General features: G+C 42.5%; 1 protein-coding gene across 1 annotated transcript in view; it reads left to right on the top strand.

The window, feature by feature from the left end:
• LOC308101377 (endonuclease V-like) overlaps nt 1–22,166 on the top strand; it is a 71,309-nt gene that overhangs the window by 6,000 nt on the left and 43,143 nt on the right. The window contains exons 4-7 of the mRNA XM_080450799.1: nt 358–397; nt 1,062–1,174; nt 10,447–10,515; nt 10,680–10,808. Of these exons, the coding sequence (XP_080306925.1) occupies nt 358–397; nt 1,062–1,174; nt 10,447–10,515; nt 10,680–10,808 (351 nt within the window). The remainder of the gene's footprint in view (nt 1–357; nt 398–1,061; nt 1,175–10,446; nt 10,516–10,679; nt 10,809–22,166) is intronic.

The following is a 22,166-nucleotide window of genomic DNA, read 5'->3' as shown; positions in this document are numbered from 1 at the left end:
AACTCCACACAGAAAGGCCCTTTCGCCAACCCCACCTAGGGTATGGGCACTGATGACGTGGAGGAGAGAACACGCCCCCCAGCGCCCACAGCGTCCCCTGCGGGAATCGAACCCAGGACCTTCTACCTGTGAGGCGACAGCACTACCGACTGTGCCACCGTGCCCCTGCATTTGTTCGATATAAAGATGTGTTGGCTATACGGTTTCCACAGCAATAAGCGCCATCGGGAGTCCCAGCAAAGTCAGTGGCTGTGACCAAAGAAGTACAGAAGGGGCGCTTATGACCTATTTATACTCTTTGTTCTACTATCTGTTCATCCATTTCTCATTTCGTCATTTTGTCATTTCCTTCCACAGGTGGTCTTAGTAGATGGAAATGGTCTCTTCCACTACAGAGGTGAGTGTGGCTGTTAATATTTTAGTATAGGTTTGCATTCCTGATATCCTCTGTTTTATTTTAAGCATGGCTTTCATATAACCCATTCTCAGTTTTAGACTGGTCTCTTGACATAGCACATGCATAAATACATACATACATACATACAGACAGACAGACAGACACTGTTGTACTCTTTACAAACTAGAGCGTCACTATTAGTTAGCCAGAATTCGTCCTCACACTAGTAGCCCTCAGTGTAATAATAGACAATTTGGGATGTTTTGAATTAGGTACTGTAATATAATGTACTCTATTGTTGGTGGGCACCCTTGTTTGTACCCTGCTGCCATTCAGTGAACTGTCAAAGGTGGCTACTGAAGCAGCTTTTACTCTGTAGTTTGTTCCCTTTGCACTGTACAGTATGTTGGTCAGTTTTCATCCATGTTTGATCATCCCTGGGATTGATAACTGCTGTCAGCCCTAGGGCTGATACAGATGATCACCTCTGACCTTTTTATCACTCCCCTCCCCCACTCAAAATATAGGCTCCAATAAAGGCTTGATTGCAAATTATTTCAGTGTTTCTGTCTTTAAAAGTTTTGACTTTCTGCCTTGACGAGGGCTTGACTGAAGTCTTAACTGCATATTTGGAACTAAGAATGCTGTTAATGTAACCTTCCAGAGTTTGGCATTGCGTGTCATCTTGGAGTCCTGTCAGAACTGCCCTGTGTAGGTGTGGCCAAGAACCTACTGCAGGTACATGGCGTGACCAGGAGTGAGGAGCACCTGTCACAGGTGAGAGCATCAGTACTCCAGTTGACCATTTACTTTTGCTGTACCGCTTTGGGCATGTAGCTGAAGATTGAAGCTAAAAACTGCATTGTCCATCACATAGTAATAGAAAATTGTCTTTGGTTAGGGGCTCCCAAACAACATAAAATCACAAAATATATACTGTATAAAAATATCCTGGGTAACTAATGAATAGATGGGTTTCACGGTCATGATGAAGGACATTTTGACAGTACAAACAGGGACACTTTGGCACCCCCTCGGTTCAACATAAGTTGAACCGTATGTTGGCAACCCACAGCTTTCTCTGGCCCTGACTGCTGCAACCCACAACTTACAGTACACAGCCCTGGGTAGGCAACCCATCCTGGTGGAGATATGCGCTCTGAGGAGCACCCTTCTCTAGTTGTGTACTGCACTCAGAATTTGAGAAGTGTTGTACACAAACAAAGGACGGAAAATTCTATTTCTGTTTGTGTGTGTGTGTGTGTTTCTGTGTTCATTCATGTGTTACTGTTTGACAGTGTTAGTTTTGTTACAAGCCAAGGCTTCTCTCTGTAATGTGACTTGTGAATACAAATCAACTTAGAACAAATGCCTCTTAGCCAAAGCATACCTGTGGGAAAGCAAAATTTGGGTTTCATTAATATGCAAATATTCATTTTGTTGCAGTCTGGAGCCTCAATGACCTGTCGGGGACAGGAAGAAAAACAAGTAGAAGTTAATTGTGTGTTATGAACAGATGTCTGGCTGCTGTAGGTATGACAGCAGGCTCTGCAAATGAACTTCTGCTCATTCTTGTTTAGCACATAGTTTAGCACATAGTGTCCAGCAGAGTAGCACATACCCTGGACACTCTCTGTGATGTTCTGAGGTTACAGGATAGGGGAGGAGCGCATACCAATGATAGAGAGGTACTGACCATGATGAAAGTACAAGTGTGAAGGAAGGCAGTCACACTTGTAGCTTTGATGCAAGAATAGTTTAATGTAAGGCTACCAACGTTTTGACACGACAAGTCTTCTTTGGGGTATTGAGGGACACAACATCTTGATTTGGGATATAGCTACTCTAACAAAAAGTAATTCTACTGAGCTAAATACAGAGGGAATGTGAAAAGTGAACAGTGAAAAGTGTGCTCCTCAGAGCACAGGTCTCCGCCAGGCCAGGTTGCCTACACAGGGCCCGCAGACTTTGGTCATAGCCACATGGAATTGCATCTGAAAAATCGAACTTATACCGTACATCTTGATCACATGACCAAAGAGATAATGTGTACCGATTTGTGTGAGTTTTGGACAAAACCTGTAGTAGTAGCAAAAAGTGTGTTTTGAAGAAAATGGCCGAACATTTTATCTGGCACAAACAGGGCCTATAAATTGCGTTATGATCCAAGAAATCCATGGAAAGAAATAGTGTTGGTTGTACGACCTACGGTTTATAGGCCAACACGTGAAGTGGGCTGTTGTATTGCCACCATGAGGAGATTTGAAGAATTTGGGATGGAGTTTCTTCCTTGGCTTAGTGGGAATGTGCGTGCAAAGTTTCCCAGCAATCGGGTACTGCATTCATGATGTGAAGCATTTTGTGCAAAACGGCCACCCTCACAAATGTTGGAAGCCAATCATAGCCAGTTGGAATGGAATATAAGAAATGTGGTGGAAAACTTCAGGTGGAAATGGGCGTGGCTTTTTTGGGGAGTTCCGTAATGATCGAAGGAATGCAATGGAAAGGAAATTTTGACTGTATGAGTTATAGGCCAAAACGCGAATTGGCCTGTTAAAGCGCGACTATGAGGCCGATTTGAAAACTGTAGGGTGCCATTTCTTCCTTGCCCTAGTGGAAATGTGTGTGTAAAGTGTCACGGCAATCGGATGCTGCGTTAATGATTTGAGTCATTTTGTTCAAAACGAGCCACTCCTGCAAACTTTGGACGCCAATCTTGGCCAATCAGGATGGAATATGAAAAATCGGACAGATTTGTCTTGATCACATGACTATAGAGATAATGTGTACCGATTGGCGTGATGTTCGGACAAAATCTGTAGGAGTAATATAAAAGAAAAGGATATTGCTGCTCTAACAAAAACTCATTTGAGTGTGCTAAATACAGATTGAATGATTAAGGTGGATAGTGTCTTCGAAGGGTTGAATTTAAAGGCAAAATATATGATGGATGTCTAGATGATGGATGCAGATCATCCATTCAGACAAGATAATGATGGATGTTCCATAAGACCAATGACAGCATGTTAGTAAAATGTTACGTGGGATGTGCCACATAATGGGTTTGACAATCAACTCGGGCAATAAACTGCTCATGTTAAGTTTATACGGGTAACTATATTCCTCATTGCCTTCTGTGACTTTGGTACTAGAACATGTAGGTACATCAATATGAGACATGGTGAGGCATCATGTTGCACTGTTAAGCTAGCATCTCAGACATTTTGTTCCAAGGTTTCTGGGGTTATACGTAGCTTCAGCAGTAGAACATACATGTACATGTTGCTCCTTTGGGATTTGTCTGTCAGCCTTTCTAAATGAAACACAATTTCCTTTCCATATTAGTATTATGTCTCTCCTCAAGGGACTTCCATGCAATTTGTCTACAGGCATGTGCAAGTGTGTGACACGTCGACGGCAGCTATAGAATTGTCCTGTTTTGTGTGAAATTAGTTTTGGACTAATCTATGTAACACAAGCCATATCAGTCTCCCGAGCACTATCACAAGGTTAGCCATTTTTAAATAAGATTAGCCAGTTCTTAATAGCTTTATACACACATAGCCAAAATGAACTTACACACACTGGTCGAATACATTTTTGTTTCAGTTGTCACTAGTGTTCATTGAATGAACACTAGTGACAACTGAAACAAAAATGTATTCGACCAGTGTGTGTAAGTTCATTTTGAAAAACTAGCTGGTAACAATCTGGGAAGCTACTGTACAACACCCTATGGAAATTTGGGTCATGGAATGGAAAATGTAAACTCAAAGGTTCCTGTTGTTTGTAAAAGATGTTGCCATTGTGAAAGGGATGAATAGAAAATACGTTGCTTGTTGAAAATGTCACATCTGTATAACCCATCTGTACAACCTCGAACCATCCCTCTGGTGTGAAAGATGTCTTACATAACATAAAGGTGGACTGATTATTGGTAGATCCATTTTACGGATTAAGGCTCACACATTGACACATCATACTGAGGCATGGATGATCTGTGGCCGGCTTAGTGGTTATAATGAACTGAAGGTCACAGGTTCAATCTGTGTAATGGTGTATCTGTCTGTTAACGGCCACGTGTCCAGTGAAAGTGTCTTTGAGGAAGACCCTGAACTCCTGCTCATCTTTTCTTATAATTTGTGTTTAGGCTTGCTTAGGCCTTTACATTATCTGAGAAACATAGGCCATTGATGAAACTCCCCTATCCTCTCCCGTCTTGTGCCCTCCAATCCTATTACTGCTGTCTTTCCTCTTGCATACATGGTCCTCACGTTCCATGTAGCAACGTTGATAGGTTGTGTAGGGGTCAGTCTACAGTACTTGCAGTTTCCTAAGTCTTTTTTTTTGTGCATGAGACACTGAAGAGTCTTCCTTTCCAAGACTTTGGGGTTTGGGGTTTTTCATCAATGTTTCTATAATAACATAAGGGATTTTTGAGAGTGTGTGTAACACTCTAAAAAAAATACCCTGTCCATTTGTGGGATGTGTTTAGACTGAATTGTGCAGGCCCAGAGGCCTTCTTCAGCGTATAAAGATTATACGCTGAAGAAGGTCTCTGGGCCGAAACGTCCGGTTTGACGCTGCTGCTGGGGAGCTAAATAAATAAGAGCCTAAAAGGACTTAAGTGAGTGCTGGTATTCCTTTCTATGAACTTTATCCGCCTGAACCGTGCACCCTGTACATTTGTACTTCGAAAACTCGTCTCATGAGTGCTTGCTTCCTTCCTTCCTTTTCAAGTTAGACTGAATTGTGGGCATGCACTTCTGTTCATATATATATATACGGTGGGTGCGTGGCTGTCGAAAGGGGGGCGCGTTTGGTTAAAAAAAGGGCCATGCGTCATGATTGGTTGCCATGTCTGCTTATTGTAAGTTTTTCTGTGAAGGTGCTTGTAAAGACTGGTGGTTGCGGTTTGTCCTTATTTCTACAATATTTGGTATGAGTTATTGGTTTATATATTGATATATTTCACACACACACTCTCACATTGGATATGTTATCCAATTAATTCTTGTTTACAAGTTAGGACTAGCCCAAAGCCCAACCTTCCACCATTTCTGGCTTCTGGTGTGTTTTGGAGTGTGTTGCATACAGCAAGTAAATGTGGTGTGTGTGAATGGGTGAGGTTGTGGCTAAATGTCTGCATTCATGCATGTATGCTATGGACCTGAGCATTGGTAAAAGCACCTACCATTCTCCCCATCATTTGGAGCTGTTCTGTTCTGTCCTCTGATCTCAGTCTGTCTGTCTGTCTGTCTGTCTGTCTGTCTGTGTGTCTGTCTCTATCGCTTTCTCTCAGCACCTGTGTCTCTGTTTTTCATCTCTTCCCTGTCAATCACCTGTTCACTTATTCTTTCAGTGACTCTTTCATGCAGGCCCAGATTAATCCACAGGCTCGCAAGGCTGCAGCCCAGCAGCCAAAAGCTCCAGGAGGCTTGGCGCAAGCTCATCTTTTATATTTGTTTGCACTCCAAACTGAAACGGTCTTTGCGACTGTGTGTGCGTGCATGTGTTTGTGGGTGTTTGTGTGCGTGTGGGCAGGGACGGAGAGAGCAGTGGGCACAAGGCAGGCTGATGAACAGTCCGCCAAGGCCTGATGGTCAACAAAATATGTCCGGAGAAGAAAGGTTTTCCATGAATGTGTTTGCTGTAATAGTTGAGAAACTATTGCAGAATTAGAAGATATCAAGCATATCAGGAAATTGATCAGTGACCGGGAACGGGACTCGAACCCGTGGCTACATTTAGCCTAGGTGCTGAAAAAAAAATGAAGTGAAGATTTTTTTTCCTTTATCTGCGGATAAGGAAAAGGAATATCACACACATTTTCCCAGATGTTGGCAGGGGAGCGTAGCCTGGCATGGCACCTGCATTTCCAAGGGGCGAATAAAAAAAAATGCCTCTGGTAATAAACCCGCCCCATATTTTCATGTTTCATTTTCAATGATCCAATCACAACTGAGCGTTGCCGGACCGTCAAGGGCAATGCCGAGGGCAATTATGTTTTTGCAATGGCAGATTTGTCTGGTTTCCAGGCTAAGGGGAACGTTCATTGATCAAAAACTAAATTGGATCAACCATGGAACAAAACCGAATAAGTCATCTGACTCGCATGTCTTTAGAAAGTTATTTGTTTAAGGCTTCTGACTGAAAGTCTAGGTCCACACTTGGATTTACATATCCCAAAGTAAAAAATAATGAATTGAAGTAGCTACCATCATTGATCGTTGTGCATGTGGGTTAATAGGATTGTTAAAATGTGCATATATTATTGTAGAGAACTTGTTAAGTTACAGCATTTAATGTAACCGAATGAATTCTGTTCTGCCTTTGTCAGGGTAAAATTAAGGTGCTGTCCTTGGTGCTGAAACTCCATGACATGTTTGCTTCTGGTGGGGGGGGGGGTCCTTAAGCCTGGTCAAAGCCCCAGGGTGTACATACCCAGTGTATTCTTATTGTCTCCGCCAGGCCGAAAGGCATGGCGAGAGAGTATGTTTTACCCTCCGTCCGTCCGTGTGTGTGTGTGTCCGTCCGTCCGTCCTGTCCGCGTGTTACCAGCTAATCTCTGGCACCGTTGGCCCGGTCGCTGCGAAACTGTGAACACACATTTGCCAATTCAGAACCTCTGCCTCAAATGTTTCACATGGGCCTGTTATAGCGCCACCTGGAGGCCAATTTGTGCAAAACCCATTTTTTAACATTACTCCTACAGATTTTATCCAAACGTCATGCAAATCGGTACACAGTATCTCTATAGTCATGTGATCAACACGGATCTGTCCGATTTCCCATATTCCATCCTCATTGGCTAAGGTTTGCTTCCAAAATTTGCAGGATTGGTCCGTTTTGAACAAAATGCCTCAAATCATGAACGCAGCTTGCGATTTCCGTGAAATTTCACACATTCCGACTAGGCCAAGAAAGAAATGCCACCCTTTTTCACATTGGCCTGCCACCAGCAGGTCTAATATACAGTAGCAAAACACATTTTTGGAACAAAATGCCTCAAATCATGAATGCAGTGTCCGATTGCCGTGAACGACCTAAGAATAAATGGCACCCTTTTCACATTGGCCTATTATAGCGCCACCAGGAGGCCACAATAACTTACCTGACCTGGCAGAGACCTGTGCTCCGAGGAGCACTTTTTCTAGTTCTGGTTCTGTTTTCATGCATACACATCTCAACCTGCACAAAAACAGTTGACTGTAGAGTTGGACCTGAAGGAGGTGTTGAAAATGTTTTGCTTTGGGATTGACCGGTCTACCCAGTACTGCTTTCCGTGGTGCTGATCCATTGATTGATGTTGTTTAATGTGTATGCATTGGATTTTGCTATTAATGGATGAGATGAGACTTAACAACACTGTTGTTATTGCATTGTTATCCACTATCCATCCTATTTATGCATTCATTCAGTAATATTTCATGCCGGCTAAGAGATTTGGTGTAGAGGGGGGTGGGGGGAAGAGCGGACCAAGTACAGAGCCGACCCCAGTCAACTAAGTGTTAGTTTATTAAGTATAGAGGGTTTAAGTGGTTAAGTGTCTCTCTGATAATGGCTCTCTCTCTCTCACACACATGCACACACACACACACACACACACACACACACACACACACACTCTCACAGACACATCGTTGCTTTCGGGCAGAAAACTTGTATCTCCATATTCTCCATATCTAAATGAATGCCCTATTTCGTCATTCAAGAGTGTTACAAAAAAATTGTGAAAATAGCAGATCTACAAGCTCACAACACTTCAAATTGTGACGTGTTATGAGCTTGCAGATCAGATATTTTCACTATTTTATAAAAAATAAAAAAAAGGGCACGATTTATGGCATACAAGGTTTCCGCCCGACAGCGACGATGTGCACTAGCACCAGCAGTGGTGTAAAGTAACTAAGTGCATGTACTCAAGTACTGTACTTAAGTACAATTTTGAGGTATTTGTACTTTACTTGAGTATTTCCAATTTCCAATACTTCTACTCCACTACATCTCGGATCCAAATATTGTACTTTTACTCCACTACATTTATTTGAAAACTTTAGTTACTTTGTAGATTTTTATTATTATTACAAAACATACATTAACCACTTCAGCCCTATATACATTTCGGCCGATTGAAAATAGCCGATCTACAAGCTCAGCTTGTAGATCGGCTATTTTCTAGAGATTTTTATACATTTGAAAACTTGTGAAATGGGACATTCTGCACAATGAGTACTTTATACTTTTGGTACTTTAAGTACATTTTGATACCAATACTTTTGTATTTGTACTCAAGTAAATTTTGAATTCTTGACTTTTACTTGTATTTCTACATTTCGGTTTTGCTACTTTTACTTAAGTAAAAATATCTGAGTACTTCTTCCACCACTGCTAGCACCAGCCATGGCCCCAGGTCCTCTGTGGCTGCTCCTGGCACCGTCTGCCTGCCTGCCTGTCTCCCTAGTGGCTCCTGGGTTGTAATCAGTCATAGAGGTGTAGACATCGCATCCATCATGGAGGCTAAGCTGCCTTCATATTCCTGGCCCGTAATGCACAAGCACACCTGTGAATGCCAGTCTGGTGGTGGTGCCATTGACATTGCAATGTGTGCCTTTGACTGTGGAGAAGAAAAGCTTTAAGTTTCTACTGAAGAAAAAAAGACTCCTCAAGTCAAGTCCAAAATAAAAAAGCTTCAGGGGTCCCTGGAACAAAATATTTTGAGATGGGAGTCCGCGACCAAATACATATCATTTTGGGGGTCCTTGACATGAAAAAAACACTGATATAGCAACATAGTTTTTTTTTTTTTATACTGTTAGGATTTAGAAGACATTTTGTAGAATCGGCCTCAGGTCTTAATGGGTTAAAAAGAAGTTCATGCTATCTTAGAGTTAGATGACTGAGGAGGTCAATGAAGTGGTCCTCTACAGGATGTTGCTTTTTTATTTAAGTTTTTAAATATTTGCCATCAGGCAAGTGTAAATTGATGAGAAGAAAGACTTAAAGGACAATATGTGGCATGTTTCATCCTTTGACTATGACCCATGGTACACTTGGCCTTACTGCTAACCATTTTCCTAAAATATACTGAGGGTTGATTGATTTTCAAGGAAGCCACTGGATTCCATTCATTTCAGTACAGTATGAATATGCAGCTTGCAGAGATTGGGAACTTGCTTGAGATAATTAATCCATCCAACACACTCATATCATTGTGAAGTTATGTTTTGTCAAGGTTATGCTATGTACAGTAAGTGATTTTGGTAACCCAGTGGCCTTTCCTCTAGTTCCCCTTTAGGACAAAATTTCCACTTGCACACAAGATATCTCAAAATCTAATGGAGAGATTGGCATGAACTTATTTTGCTGACTGCATTCAAGCTAGGGCTGGCCAATATACAGTATTATAGTAGTACATACAGGATTTTGGATATCACAATATTGTGACATGGCAAAAGTGTCATATTTTCCTAGCCTTGTGTGGCCAGACTATATCACTGCATGGATATGAGTCTGGTGCTTCTATGAGGACGTTTTTTTCCCAAGGGGCGGGATCAAAAGAATGGCTCTGGACGCAATTGGTTAGACCTACAACCAACTACCAATTACAGTCTCCCATATTTGAATACTGGGCCCTGATTGGTCACCCCAGACTTCGGGAGCAGGAAATGGATTCACAACGGAGCGGGGCCTGACCCAAATCGCAGAGGTCCATTTTTTTTTGGCACTGGCAGATTCCTCTGGTCCCAGGCTAGTATTTTCCTGGTTTATTCACTCGCTATGAATACGCAATGACCTATATGAATGCCGGTATGGTCCTTTAAACTTCAATTCGGATATTTTTTTAACACTCTGCATTGTACAGTATTTTAGTACAATATAACTCCCTTCTTGTTTGAGATATTTGGTTTCCCATGCGGGAGACCCGGGTTCGACTGCCGAGTCTTAATAAAACGTAATGGATTGTAACTTTTTAGTCAGTGTCTTGAGACGGTGGATGTTTGCTTTGTTATGACAGCAGCATTACTTTGTTTTCTTTTCCTCCACAGATAGCTGCCCTGCAGAAAGGAGGGGACTGCTTCCCACTCACAGCATCCTCAGGAAAAATACTGGGCAAGGTATGTAAGCTGACAGACACAAACAATAAAGAAAAACTCTAATGGAGTTGTTGCTGACCTCAATATACCCCCCCTCTCTCTCTCTCACACTCTCTCTCTCTCTCTCTCTCTCTCTCTCTCTCTCTCTCTCTCTCTCTCTCTCTCTACTCTTGCTCTCTGTCTAGGCCTTGCGTAGCTCAGACAGCAGTACTAAACCTGTGTATGTGTCAGTCGGCCACAAGATCAGTCTGGACACAGCAGTGCGCCTCACATACTCGTGCTGTCGCTATCGAGTTCCTGAGCCCATCAGACAGGTACACTACACACACACACACACACACACACACACACACACACACACACACACACACACACACACACACACACACACACACACACACACACACACACACACACACACACTGTCATTTCTTTGTGCCTGTTTGGTCTCCCATCACTCACAGTGACATATGACAGAGAGATTGGTGCATGTGTTCTTCTGTGCATTCCACTTTATGAAGGATTATTTGGTGCTTGATGAGTTTCACAAAAGCAACAATATGTCTTGAGACATTTGTCTCTTTCCAACATTCACACAGCTGGTCTACTCAGATCACACAGCTGTCCTAACATCTGTAGTCTTCTGTTACTTTGTATTCATCATCTAAGATTTTGTACTTCCTTCATGAAAAAAAAAAAGTGTTTATGTTTAGAACTGAGCTCTCTTCTTTCCATCTCTGATGGGTGATTGTCCTCCAGCCACTAGGCGGGGCTGTTCTCCACCGTTTATGGGCTTGTCTTCTCTTGTATTCTTTTCCCAACCAGCTGCACTGAGGACATTCATACCCATGCAATCCATCACTCTGATCTCACACGCAAACACACAATAAAAAATAAAAAAAAAGCTAAAACACAAATTGATGCATGCATGCTCGTGCCTGCCTGAACACACACACACACACACACACACACACACACACACACACACACACACACACACACACACACACACACACACACACACACACCTCCCTCCACTGTGTGTTCATTTCATCAAGCCACTGGGTTGATGTGTTTAGCTGGCAAGGGGTTACCAGCAGTAGCTATTGAATCTGGACACCATGGAGGCGAACACAGTAAAAATAACACTGACAGTATAAATGTTAGTTGTTAGACTCTCAGAGTTAAACTAACACTCATTTTACTCAACACACATTTCACTCTGTATAATAATACACAGATATTACATAGTCCCCTGTCCCCTCTGAACTTTCTTTCCTTTTTCCTGTCAGTGTCCTCCACATTCTTTCTTTCTTTCTTTCTTTCTTTCTTTCTTTCTTTCTTTCTTTCTTTCTTTCTTTCTTTCTCAGTGTCTTGCAGTTACTTTGTGACCTCTCTGTATCACATTCACTTTCTATTCTCTATCGCTGCTGTCACAAGGAAAACCCTGTGAAAGCAGCTATTTGCAAACTAGCTGACTCCATTTGGTGTTTTTACTTGGCGGTGAAGATCTTTCATAGACTATATTAATATAGGTGACTTTGTACATGGTACCTGCAACAGTTCACACATGCCGCGCGCGTGCCGTCGCCGCGTCGTGAACCCACAGCGAACACACACACACACACACACACACACACACACACACACGCACGCACACGCACACGCACACAGACACACACGGCCGAACCCGTCGCACCTGCATTCGAACATTGCGCGTGTGAATCTGCATGCTTGTGGCATGAAGATGATATCCAAAGCATCCTCCCTCTCATGAAATGCAGTGTGTGTGGACACGGGGCGTAAATGAAAGTCCTTTATAAGTTTGCAGCGTTCTCTGTCTAACAGAGTGGGTCGACGCATGCGCAGTTTGATCATTCATCATCCCATAGCTTGGGGGGCTGTAACCATGGTGACGGCTGTCGAATTCTTTTACATAAAAATGCTAATAAACAGCTTACATTTTGGGAAAGTTAAAAAACGGGCGCCGTTATTTGGTGCATATGCTAATTGCAATTGCCGTGTGCAAATTCAGATCAATTGCTCCAGCCATTGAGGAGAAACGGGCAGGACAGAGAGATTCTGAACAGACTGATCCTGTCCACAGAGGTTTCGTTGATTATGGGATAATGGATAACAAGCAATATAGTAATAATGAAAACAAGTGAATAACAAACAATGAGACAATGATAACAGTGATATAGTGAAATGTTTAGCCAGATGGTCTTGGCTCTTCTTCTATCCACTGGCTGTCCCTAACTCCACGCATATTGTGCAGCCAAAAAGGTGCATTTAGACTATTCTCCTAGAACATATTGAAGTGGTGACTTATTCATGGTGGATTCAAATTCTTTATATTTTTCTTTAATTTTAGGGAAGAATGATGCTCTATTAGATATATTTGTCACATTGTAACAGGAAGTGTACCTTCCTGTTACTCTATGCTCTATTACTCTGATGCTCTATTACTCTGATGCTCTATTAGTTATATTTGTCATATTGTAACAGGACGTGTAGCTCTCCACCTCCCCTTGAGAGCAGAGTGAACACAGTCTGTCTTCTCTAGGCAGCCTGTTCTGTTTGTGTCTGCCTGTTTCTATTGCCAGGTGGTGGTCACTGAGTCTGTACATAGTCAACATCTGCCACTGCGTATTCTCGGTTTAGGGCCAAATAGCGTTCTAATTTACTGTGGGGTTTTGTTGTGTTTTTCCAATAGGTGATATAATTTTGCTTTTGCAAACATGAAGTTTAATTGCTTCAGTCTATATTAGTAGCTTAATGACTAGTATTACAATTCTATTGTCTTTTTTATTTGTATTTAAGTTCATAAAGTTAACATAGGTTTCACTAAATGCATTTGAAATTAAATAAAAATGTTACATTTCAAGATTCCAATTAAAAAATAGCAAACAAAAATAGCTAAAATAGCAGATCTACAAACTCAAAACACGTCGCACTGCGGCGCGTTTTGAGCTTGTAGATCGGCTACTTTTGCTACTTTTGTGTGACAGAATGGTGAAAAAAAGTTAAAATACAGAGAGACAGAATATGCAATGTGGCCCTTGGGAGTGAGTGTGGAAATTTAGTGGCCCTCTCGATCATCAAAGTTTCCCACCCCTGGTCCAGATTATTTGAGTTAGGGGAGGGTTGGTGGAGGTGAGTCTCAGGACCAGCTGGCTGAGGGGATTCTTGCTCATGTTCTCTTCTTGGCATTTTAAGGCTTGGTGATGGTATTAAAGCTAGTAAATGACTGTCCAAATTAACTGAACACTTGACATGTTTTTCATTATCTGTGCTGTACTTTTGTTTGTCCCTCTCACTAGACAGTTATCAAGGCCAACTCTTGACAGGCCACTCGGATGCCAACTAGCGCTTAATCATTGTGTGTAGGCACACACTCACACTTTAATACACCCACTGACTCGTGAACAAGCACACATACTGTGGTGTACTCACACACATGCATGCACAAATAAAATTCAGAAGCACGCGTGCACACACATTGTGGAACACACACACACACGCACACACGCACACACACACACACACACACACACACACACACACACGCACACACTATCAGTTTTAGCCAGGGAGCTGCAGTAGTGTCAACTCAACCCCTCCACTGTGTGTTCATTTCATCAAGCCACTGGGTTGATGCGTTTAACACACACACACACACACACACACACACACACACACACACACACACACACACACACACACACACACACACACACACACACACACACACACACACACACACACACACACACACACACACACCTGCTTTGCCGCCAGCAGCAAAAGGTTGCCCTGTTCTTCTTGGCAGTAGAGCAGTATGTTGTGGTTTGCCTGTGTCTAATTGAGGTTCACCACTGGGAGCAGTGGCTGTGAGTTGCCAGGTCAGAGCGTTACTGTTTATGCATTCAGTAGAGGAACACAGTGTGTTTATGATGGTGGCATCTACAGCACTAGGGCACTGGAGTAGGGGGTTAAACGGCAGCTGTGGCGATGGTGGAAACAAACAGACACCAATAAAGAGGTCAATGCTAGCTAGAAACAGGGGGTCAGTATTACAGACGTTCCCCTATACTAATGTGTTACTGGTATTATATCAACCAAAGGCAACCAAAGCTATGGAATTGTGTAAAAATGTCAGAAATCAAAGTAAGTTGAATTCTTGTTTTTTCATACATTCAAGGATATTGGATAGAAAAAGCATTATTTTGTTAAAAAAAATAATGTACTCTGATGGAGGGGGAAGGAACTGGTTGGAATAATGTTCTGGTTGGAGAAGTGTTCCTTCCACGCGCTATGTCCTACCGGGCAAACTCCCTCCTGTCAGGTGATAAGAAGGTCAGTTGGCTCTCATGCATTGAAGGAGGCATGAGCTCGGCTCTGGGCTCCCTAGGCTGGCGGGGGGAGTGTAGCGCCCAGGATCACTTAGAGAATTGGCATTGGGTGAAAAAGGGTTGCAAAATCGTGGGATAAAAGAAATTATAGATACAAAATGTATGTGCTTGTAGTTTAGTGAAATAATGAGTCTGAATTGGGCAAACTGGGCTGTTGAAAAGGTAATGCTGCATCCGTAGATGGAGGTACCTGGGTTGTGTTGTCATATGAGGTTGTGATTCTGTGTAGCTCAATGGATAGAGCACAGAATTAACGTCTTTTCAGTTGTTATTTTTTAACTAGGGATTTGATTTTCTTCTCACCGAAAGCATCTCATGGAACACACTTTATCCCTTTTCTACTTTTCCTTTCATTTAGTCTCATTTTCTTTAAAATGTTCTTTCCCTTCCCTGTCCAAATCAGATCTGGTTCTCTTCTCTTGCCTCTCATCACTGTGGAAAAAACCCGTTCACTGCCTGAGAGAGGGAGAGAGAGAGAGAGAGATGAAAGGGAAAGATGACATCATTGTTGAATTCTGCAGGGAAGGGTTGATGGTGTGAATGCACTGCAGCAGAATATCACGCACCCACAGTGGAAGAGCTGCCTACAACACATGTGAAGACACGCGCACAGTAGACCAACACTGTAACTCACACCCACACTAGCTGTGGTCTCTGTATCTCGCTCTCTCTTTCTCTCTCTCTCTCTCGCTCCATTAAATTCTCACACTTCACTGATAGCCCACACTTCAGTTCATAGAAATATGTATTTCAGGATATATATATATATATATATATATATATGTGTGTACGTGTATAATATTCCCCTTAAATATAGAGTAGCCAATAATTCTTTACCCCTATTTTCTCCTAATTTAGGCGTTATACCTATTAGTCTTTCCCACACGTTTCTGTGTTTTGCCACTGCTGTCATACCCTACTAACCCGCCTGCATGTGAGGAGCCCCCAAGCAGGAGAACGTAGCATCTCCATCCTACTCCTGCCGTTCAGCAACCCCCTGCCCCAGCTGTTGGGAGTCACTGGTGGAGCAAACTCGAACGCATTGATTCTGTGATGGTGGACAGAAACTTTACCCCTGCACCAGTGTAACGCCCTATTTAAGGATATCTCATTTCTTCATAAAAGTCGGCCTCCACTCTCACTTTGTGGCAAATGTCCATTTTAATGTTATCAAATAATAGATGATGATACACAGTATCTAAATACAGGAATAATATGCCACGAATAACGGAGGACAGAGGGCATTAGCAACTATATTGAGACTGAACAACCCTCTTTACTTGAGCCTTAAATCAAAGTTCAGAGTCTAATAATATACCACCTACGTTTTTTTGCAACGAGTTTCACATTAGCTGACATGAAGCCTATCTTTTATATGGGATCTGGAATTGAGAGGGCCAAACAGGGGAATCACTGACATCATTGTTACACAATTCTCTTGGCATTGGCTAGGACAGGCCATAAAGGAGTAGTTCACCCCAAAAAATACTTTACAATTACACCCATGAAGCCTTGAATTCATGGAGATTTTTGTTTTTGTCGCATTCCTAATCCTATAATTTGTCCGGCAGAGTCTCCGGCAGGAGACTTGCAGAGTCTCCTACCGGAGACATTAGCATCTTTCTGCCGGTCATCAAATTATTGGCTTAGGAATGTGACAAAAACATCTCCATAAATTCACAGCTTCATGGGGTGTGTAGAAAATACGTCATTTTTGGATGAACTACTCCTTTAAGCGAAGCTAGGCAAATGGAGGTGGAGTTTTTGACATGATCTAGGGGGAGCATATGAATCAAAAAATAATAAAAGGTCCATGGATAGACCCTTGTGGAACACCACAAGTGAGTTGGAGAAGGTATTACCAATGTTACAAATGCCTCAGTTTGCAACAAAATTAGGAAGCTCACACAAACAAAGAACGTCTAAATTACTTTATTAAAACTAACTATACAACCAAAATAATTTAAGCCAAAAGGCTGGAGTGCCCCCACTGAGCTGCATGGTGAGAGAGAAGTATTGGCCCACCCACCTCTTTTATAGAGGACAATTCAGGTGGGCCAGATCTCCACTGATGACATACACCGCCCTCCAATCATTCTGAAACACAGACACCAGGGTTAGCAAGGATGACAACCAGATTAGTTACCCTGGCAACCTCAGGGTTTTCACACCAACAACAATGGAGAGGGTTCTTTCTACAAACACCACACTGATGTAACAGCTGCGTGACTCACATCATCTGTACATGCTATGTGTGTGCACCTTTGCACTTCTTTAGTATGCTGTGTCTCTCTAGACTTGAGTGTGTACTTGTCTACCACTGCTGCTCTATTGGACATTATGCCCAGACTCTATACTTGACCTCTCATTAACCTCATGCACACACTGATAGGAGGACCCAGTGGTAACATGACTCATATAGACCAATTATTTGTTTACCAACATTGAGACTGAACACACAGGTGATTGTTTCATGCAATCAATTCCCAACATAGGGTGCGTTCGGAAATACAGCAATGAGCGCACTGGCCAATGCAAATGAATAGGCGAGTGCGCTCCGGTGCGCAATTTCCGAACACTCAGTGCCGGACCTGCGCGCGCAATATTGGTTCTTATCGCTTGCAACCAGTGTGACGTCGTCTGTTAAGGAGTCTATAGGAATGTCTTGAGAATGGAATGCGGAAGTGCTCTGTCTATCTCAATGAGATACTTCCAATGTTTGGAACTATAGCCCGCTTTGCGGCGAGATCAAAGCGTGGCGTTACTCTCTCTTCTACACTCTGGTCTGGTCTCTCTTGTCTAACCAGTCCTGTGATTTGCCAGTGTATCCACCTGTGTCCTCTTCGTCCCCTAGCCTATCCTGGTGTTGATTGTCAGTTGTGATCACCTGTGTCTACTGTCTAGTTAGTCCATGTCTATTTTTATGCCCCTGTCTGTGTGTTGGATACCTTGTTTGTCGGTTGAAAGTGATGTGGTCAGTTCCCTGTGTAATTTCTAGTGCATCTGAGTGAAGTTCCTTGATTCCTTGTGACTTCCCAGTGTGGGTTTCTGAGAACAAAACCTTGCAAATTCACTGCTCTGCCTGTGCCTGTTCGTTCTGCATTTGAGTCCTGCAGCTTCCGAACCACATTGTGACAGCGAGGTTTATCATACTGTATACTGTACGCAGGTATCCTGTTGAGACTGAGTTTGTTTTAACAGCGAGGCGTGTTTTCAGAAAGACAGTTCAGATGCAACAAAGCGTAGCCTGCCCCCCCCACGGGGACAGCCACTCACCGGAACAAATGTCTGTTGTTGTTTGTGTGTGCCTGGGCAGGTGCCCTCTATTTTATTACCAGGACCTTTTGAGTGGCTCCTTTTTTAAAAACCCATTCAGTCCGGGAACGCATCTGTGCCATTTTAAGATTTCTTTGGCTATTCAAAAATAGCAGATATACAAGCTCATGGCGTGTGAGCTTTTAGATCTGCTATTTTTGGAAAAATGGTGGAAAATGTGTGCAAACTTTGAATATATATATTTTTTTAAGCGAAAATTTGTAACTCAAATCTTTGCTTCATGGGGGTCCCTGGAACTCTTTTTTTTAGATGGGGGTCCGCGGCCAAATACATATCATTTTGGGGGTCCTTGACATGGAAAAGGTGGAGCACCACTGATATAGCAACATACTGTTAGTATGCTTTGTTCCAGGGACCTCCCAGAAGCAAAGATTTGAGTTACAAATGTTCGCTTTAAAAATATATATATTTAAAGATTTGCACACATTTTCAAGATTAAAAAAAAAAATAGCAGATCTACAAGCTCATAGCGCGGTACTCGGTGCCTATGAGCTTTTACTGTATATCTGCTATTTTTTTTATATCCAAAGAAATCTTAAAATGACACCTTAAAATGATGCCTTCCTGGATTGAATGGGTTAACTGTGTCACCCTCTCTCTTGTCATATCCATCCATCCATCTATCCTTCTATACTGTCTACCACCTTTCTGTCTTATTCATCCATCTATCACTAACCCCCTGCTGGTCCTCCTTTATACTCATTGAATAATTCAGTTTGTATGGTACTACTGTTTGTTGTTACCTCTGCATTAACACAATACTCACATGCTGTATTATAGCAACACGCGCATACATGCACTTGCAAGCATAATACAGTATATGAGGCTGCAGACGTGTGAAAATTATTCTTTCTATGGTTTTCATGTTATCATTCTGTCCTATACAGATCATAGCAATTCATCGTTTTACCTTTTGCCCTTTTGTGACTTTAAAATGATATACTCACGGCTATATGTTGAAAGTCAAAACGTAGTTTAATTTAGGCCAAGCAAGACGGGTATATTTGTATAGCACATCTCGCACACAATTGCTTTATGTAAGGCATAAAAATAAATGAAATTACTGCCTCTAAAAGTATAAAAGCATAAAATGGATTGAATTAGTGTGGTAAGTACCTTTTATCCACTTCTTGAGCTCAAGAGCATTTTTGCTTCAAGACGCCTGCACCACGTCTACTTCACAGACAGAACAACACTGAAAGTGGTTCGTAGCCAGTAATCTGAGAGGAATGGGAGAGAGATGAGGCAGACAGAGAGAAAGAGGGAGGGAGGTCATGTCCTATGTCAATCAAAAGTTCAGAGGTCATGAAATGTCTGGGAAGACTGATGATCTGCATGTAACACCCTGCTCTGCTGTCGTATGCTTGTAAATGTTAAATGGCCTACATTTCTATAGTGCTTTTATCCAAAGTGCTTTACAATCTACAGTACCTTACATACACATACACACCAATGGAGGAGGTAATCATGCAAGGCAACATCTTGTCTTGCTTAAGTGCACTTCGGCACAAAGCCAGTAGGAGCGGCTGTTCTACCTCCTGAGCCAACGCTGCCCATGTGAATGTTTTCAGCGTGTGGCAGAAGGGCCGCTATTTTAAGCACGTGAACCATAGCGTCCCTATTCTGGGCATGTAAAAATAAGAGAACATTTGGTGAATAATATCACAGTAAACATTTAGCAAAAATAGGCGAACATTAAGCAAATAATTGGTGAAATCTACAAGCTCACAAGCTTGTACAGTACATGTACGGCAATGTACATCGATTGCGAGCTTGTAGATTGGCATTTTCTCGCTATTTGACATGCAACAAAGTGCTATATACTATTCTTTCAAGTGGTTCAAGCTGTAGTGGTCCCCTTGCCCCTCGAGGCTCTTTAAATGTTAATATATTACTGTCTGACATTCTGCTGTTGTACTACTCTCCCAGGACCACTACAGTCAGACTGGCAAAGACTGAGAGAGTGGACAGAGATGGAGGTTTGAGGAGATACGTGCACGGTGGGAGCAAACACTGAGGCTGAAGTGGTATCGGGGAGAGAGAGAGAGAGGTTGAGACTTTGGCGGACATGAGCAGATGAAATCGGAGAGGGAGGGAGGGAAGCAAATATGTCGAATAAAGGTTAAAGTTTAATGGCCAGAATGGAATAGAAGTTGGCAGAGAAAGTGGAGAAACGATGGAGCATTGCAAAAGAGACGGCTGGAAAAAAAAGAGAGAACTTTTATAAAGATTAGGACAGGGCCAGGCAGATTTTGCTGCAGGGGTTCAGGGCTCAGGGGGGAAAGAGGCAAAGTCCTGCCCCAGGCCATCGGAATCAAGCCAGTATACTAAGACAAGCGTGCATATGTTTGTTCGTGTGTGTGTGTGTGTGTGCGTGTGTGTGTGTGTGTGTGTGTGTGTGTGTGTGTGTGTGTGTGCGCGTGTGTGTGTGCGTGTGTGCCAAAGGTACCCATTCCACACCAGTGACTCGCACCTGTCCTCTTGCGGATTTACAAGTTGCCAGGGAATGCGCTCAGGAAGAAGAGAAAGGAAATCCGGTTGGAACCGACGGGCAAAATTTCAATCAAGTCTCTGCCTTTAGCCAAATGAACCCCCAGTGCAGCTGTCTTACTTTTTCACGTTTTTTTTTACCACATTACTCATTTATTCTTTCACTTCCCTGTCCCTTTCATTCTCTTGCTTATGAGGCAATCTCCCAAAGCAGTGATGAGTAACTCTCTTCCACAGAGCTGTTGCTTCCAACAGATGAAATACCACAGATCAAACACACACACATTTTGTGTTTGCCGTGCTTGGTTTTAGCTAGTTCAATAGTTGATCATCTACATCATGTTATACACTACAGCCCAATTTGTTCTTCGGCGTGCGGCGATGGTGCCGTCACGGAAAATCTATTATTCACGCGAGTGAGTATTAATGAGGCTTTAATTGCGGTCACTGTGGGTGCAAATCAGACGCATGAATGTACAGCAGTGCACATTCAAAGGCAAGCACAAGTGGAATGCAACACTTCTCTTTTGGTTCCAGGTTGTTGAGCCTAATTTGTGTGGTAACTATTCTTTGAAAGTATCTACAAGACAGCACAATGTGGCCTTTGTCAAGAGTGTGTGTGTGTGTGTGTGTGTGTACACGGTATATGAGTGACCGTACAGTATTTGTGTGTGCATCAAGGGACATTTGGGGTGATATGCAAATGAGTGTTCTCGCACCTGCTGTTCTGCTCTGTTCTGTTCTGTTTTGTTTTTGGCAAGACACACAGACCCTTGTCTCCCAACTTTTTTTTCTGGCTCTGCCTCTCCTCAGAGTTATGGGATATTTTTACTCACTGGCTGACGGAGGAAGGATCTGTGTGGCTACAAGGAGCTGTGATCATCACCAGGGTTTTGGTATCAGAGGACATTGCAATAAATTACATGCTAGATTTAAAGGTTGAACTTCATATGCTATCGATCAGCTTACGTTGTAAATTCGACCAAAAATGACATTTTGTCAGGTGGATTGGTCCCAGAATAGCTCACTCTTTTATAAAAGTATGAAACTTGTACAGTTTGGGACCCTGAACATTTTCCATCGCAAAAGCGCCCCCCTGGTGGCCATGGCAGTCATTTTACTATCCGCCATAACCAAAATATGTATTTTGCATCGTATCTCCTGAACCAAACTTGATAATATAGAATATGTGATGTCTACACCTATGTTTTGATGGTCTAGGATTACTAGACCATCAAAACATAGTATGATGTATAACATCACCGTTCAGGTGAATAGTTAATGGTGAATAGAGTGACATTGTGAGAATTACGATGAAATCGCACAGTATGAGATTATGCAGAATGACATTGCAAGCATTATTTCCTGTAATATTTAATTTATAACCCCTAACTGGGGCCAGAATTGCCTACTATGTTAGTGTACTGTACA

Source organism: Gymnoscopelus braueri, assembly GCF_963280865.1.
Source record: "Gymnoscopelus braueri genome assembly, chromosome: 2".
NCBI classification, from domain to species: domain Eukaryota; kingdom Metazoa; phylum Chordata; class Actinopteri; order Myctophiformes; family Myctophidae; genus Gymnoscopelus; species Gymnoscopelus braueri.
The sequence above is the reverse complement of the archived record's forward strand: the minus strand, read 5'-3'. Positions and strand labels throughout refer to the sequence as shown.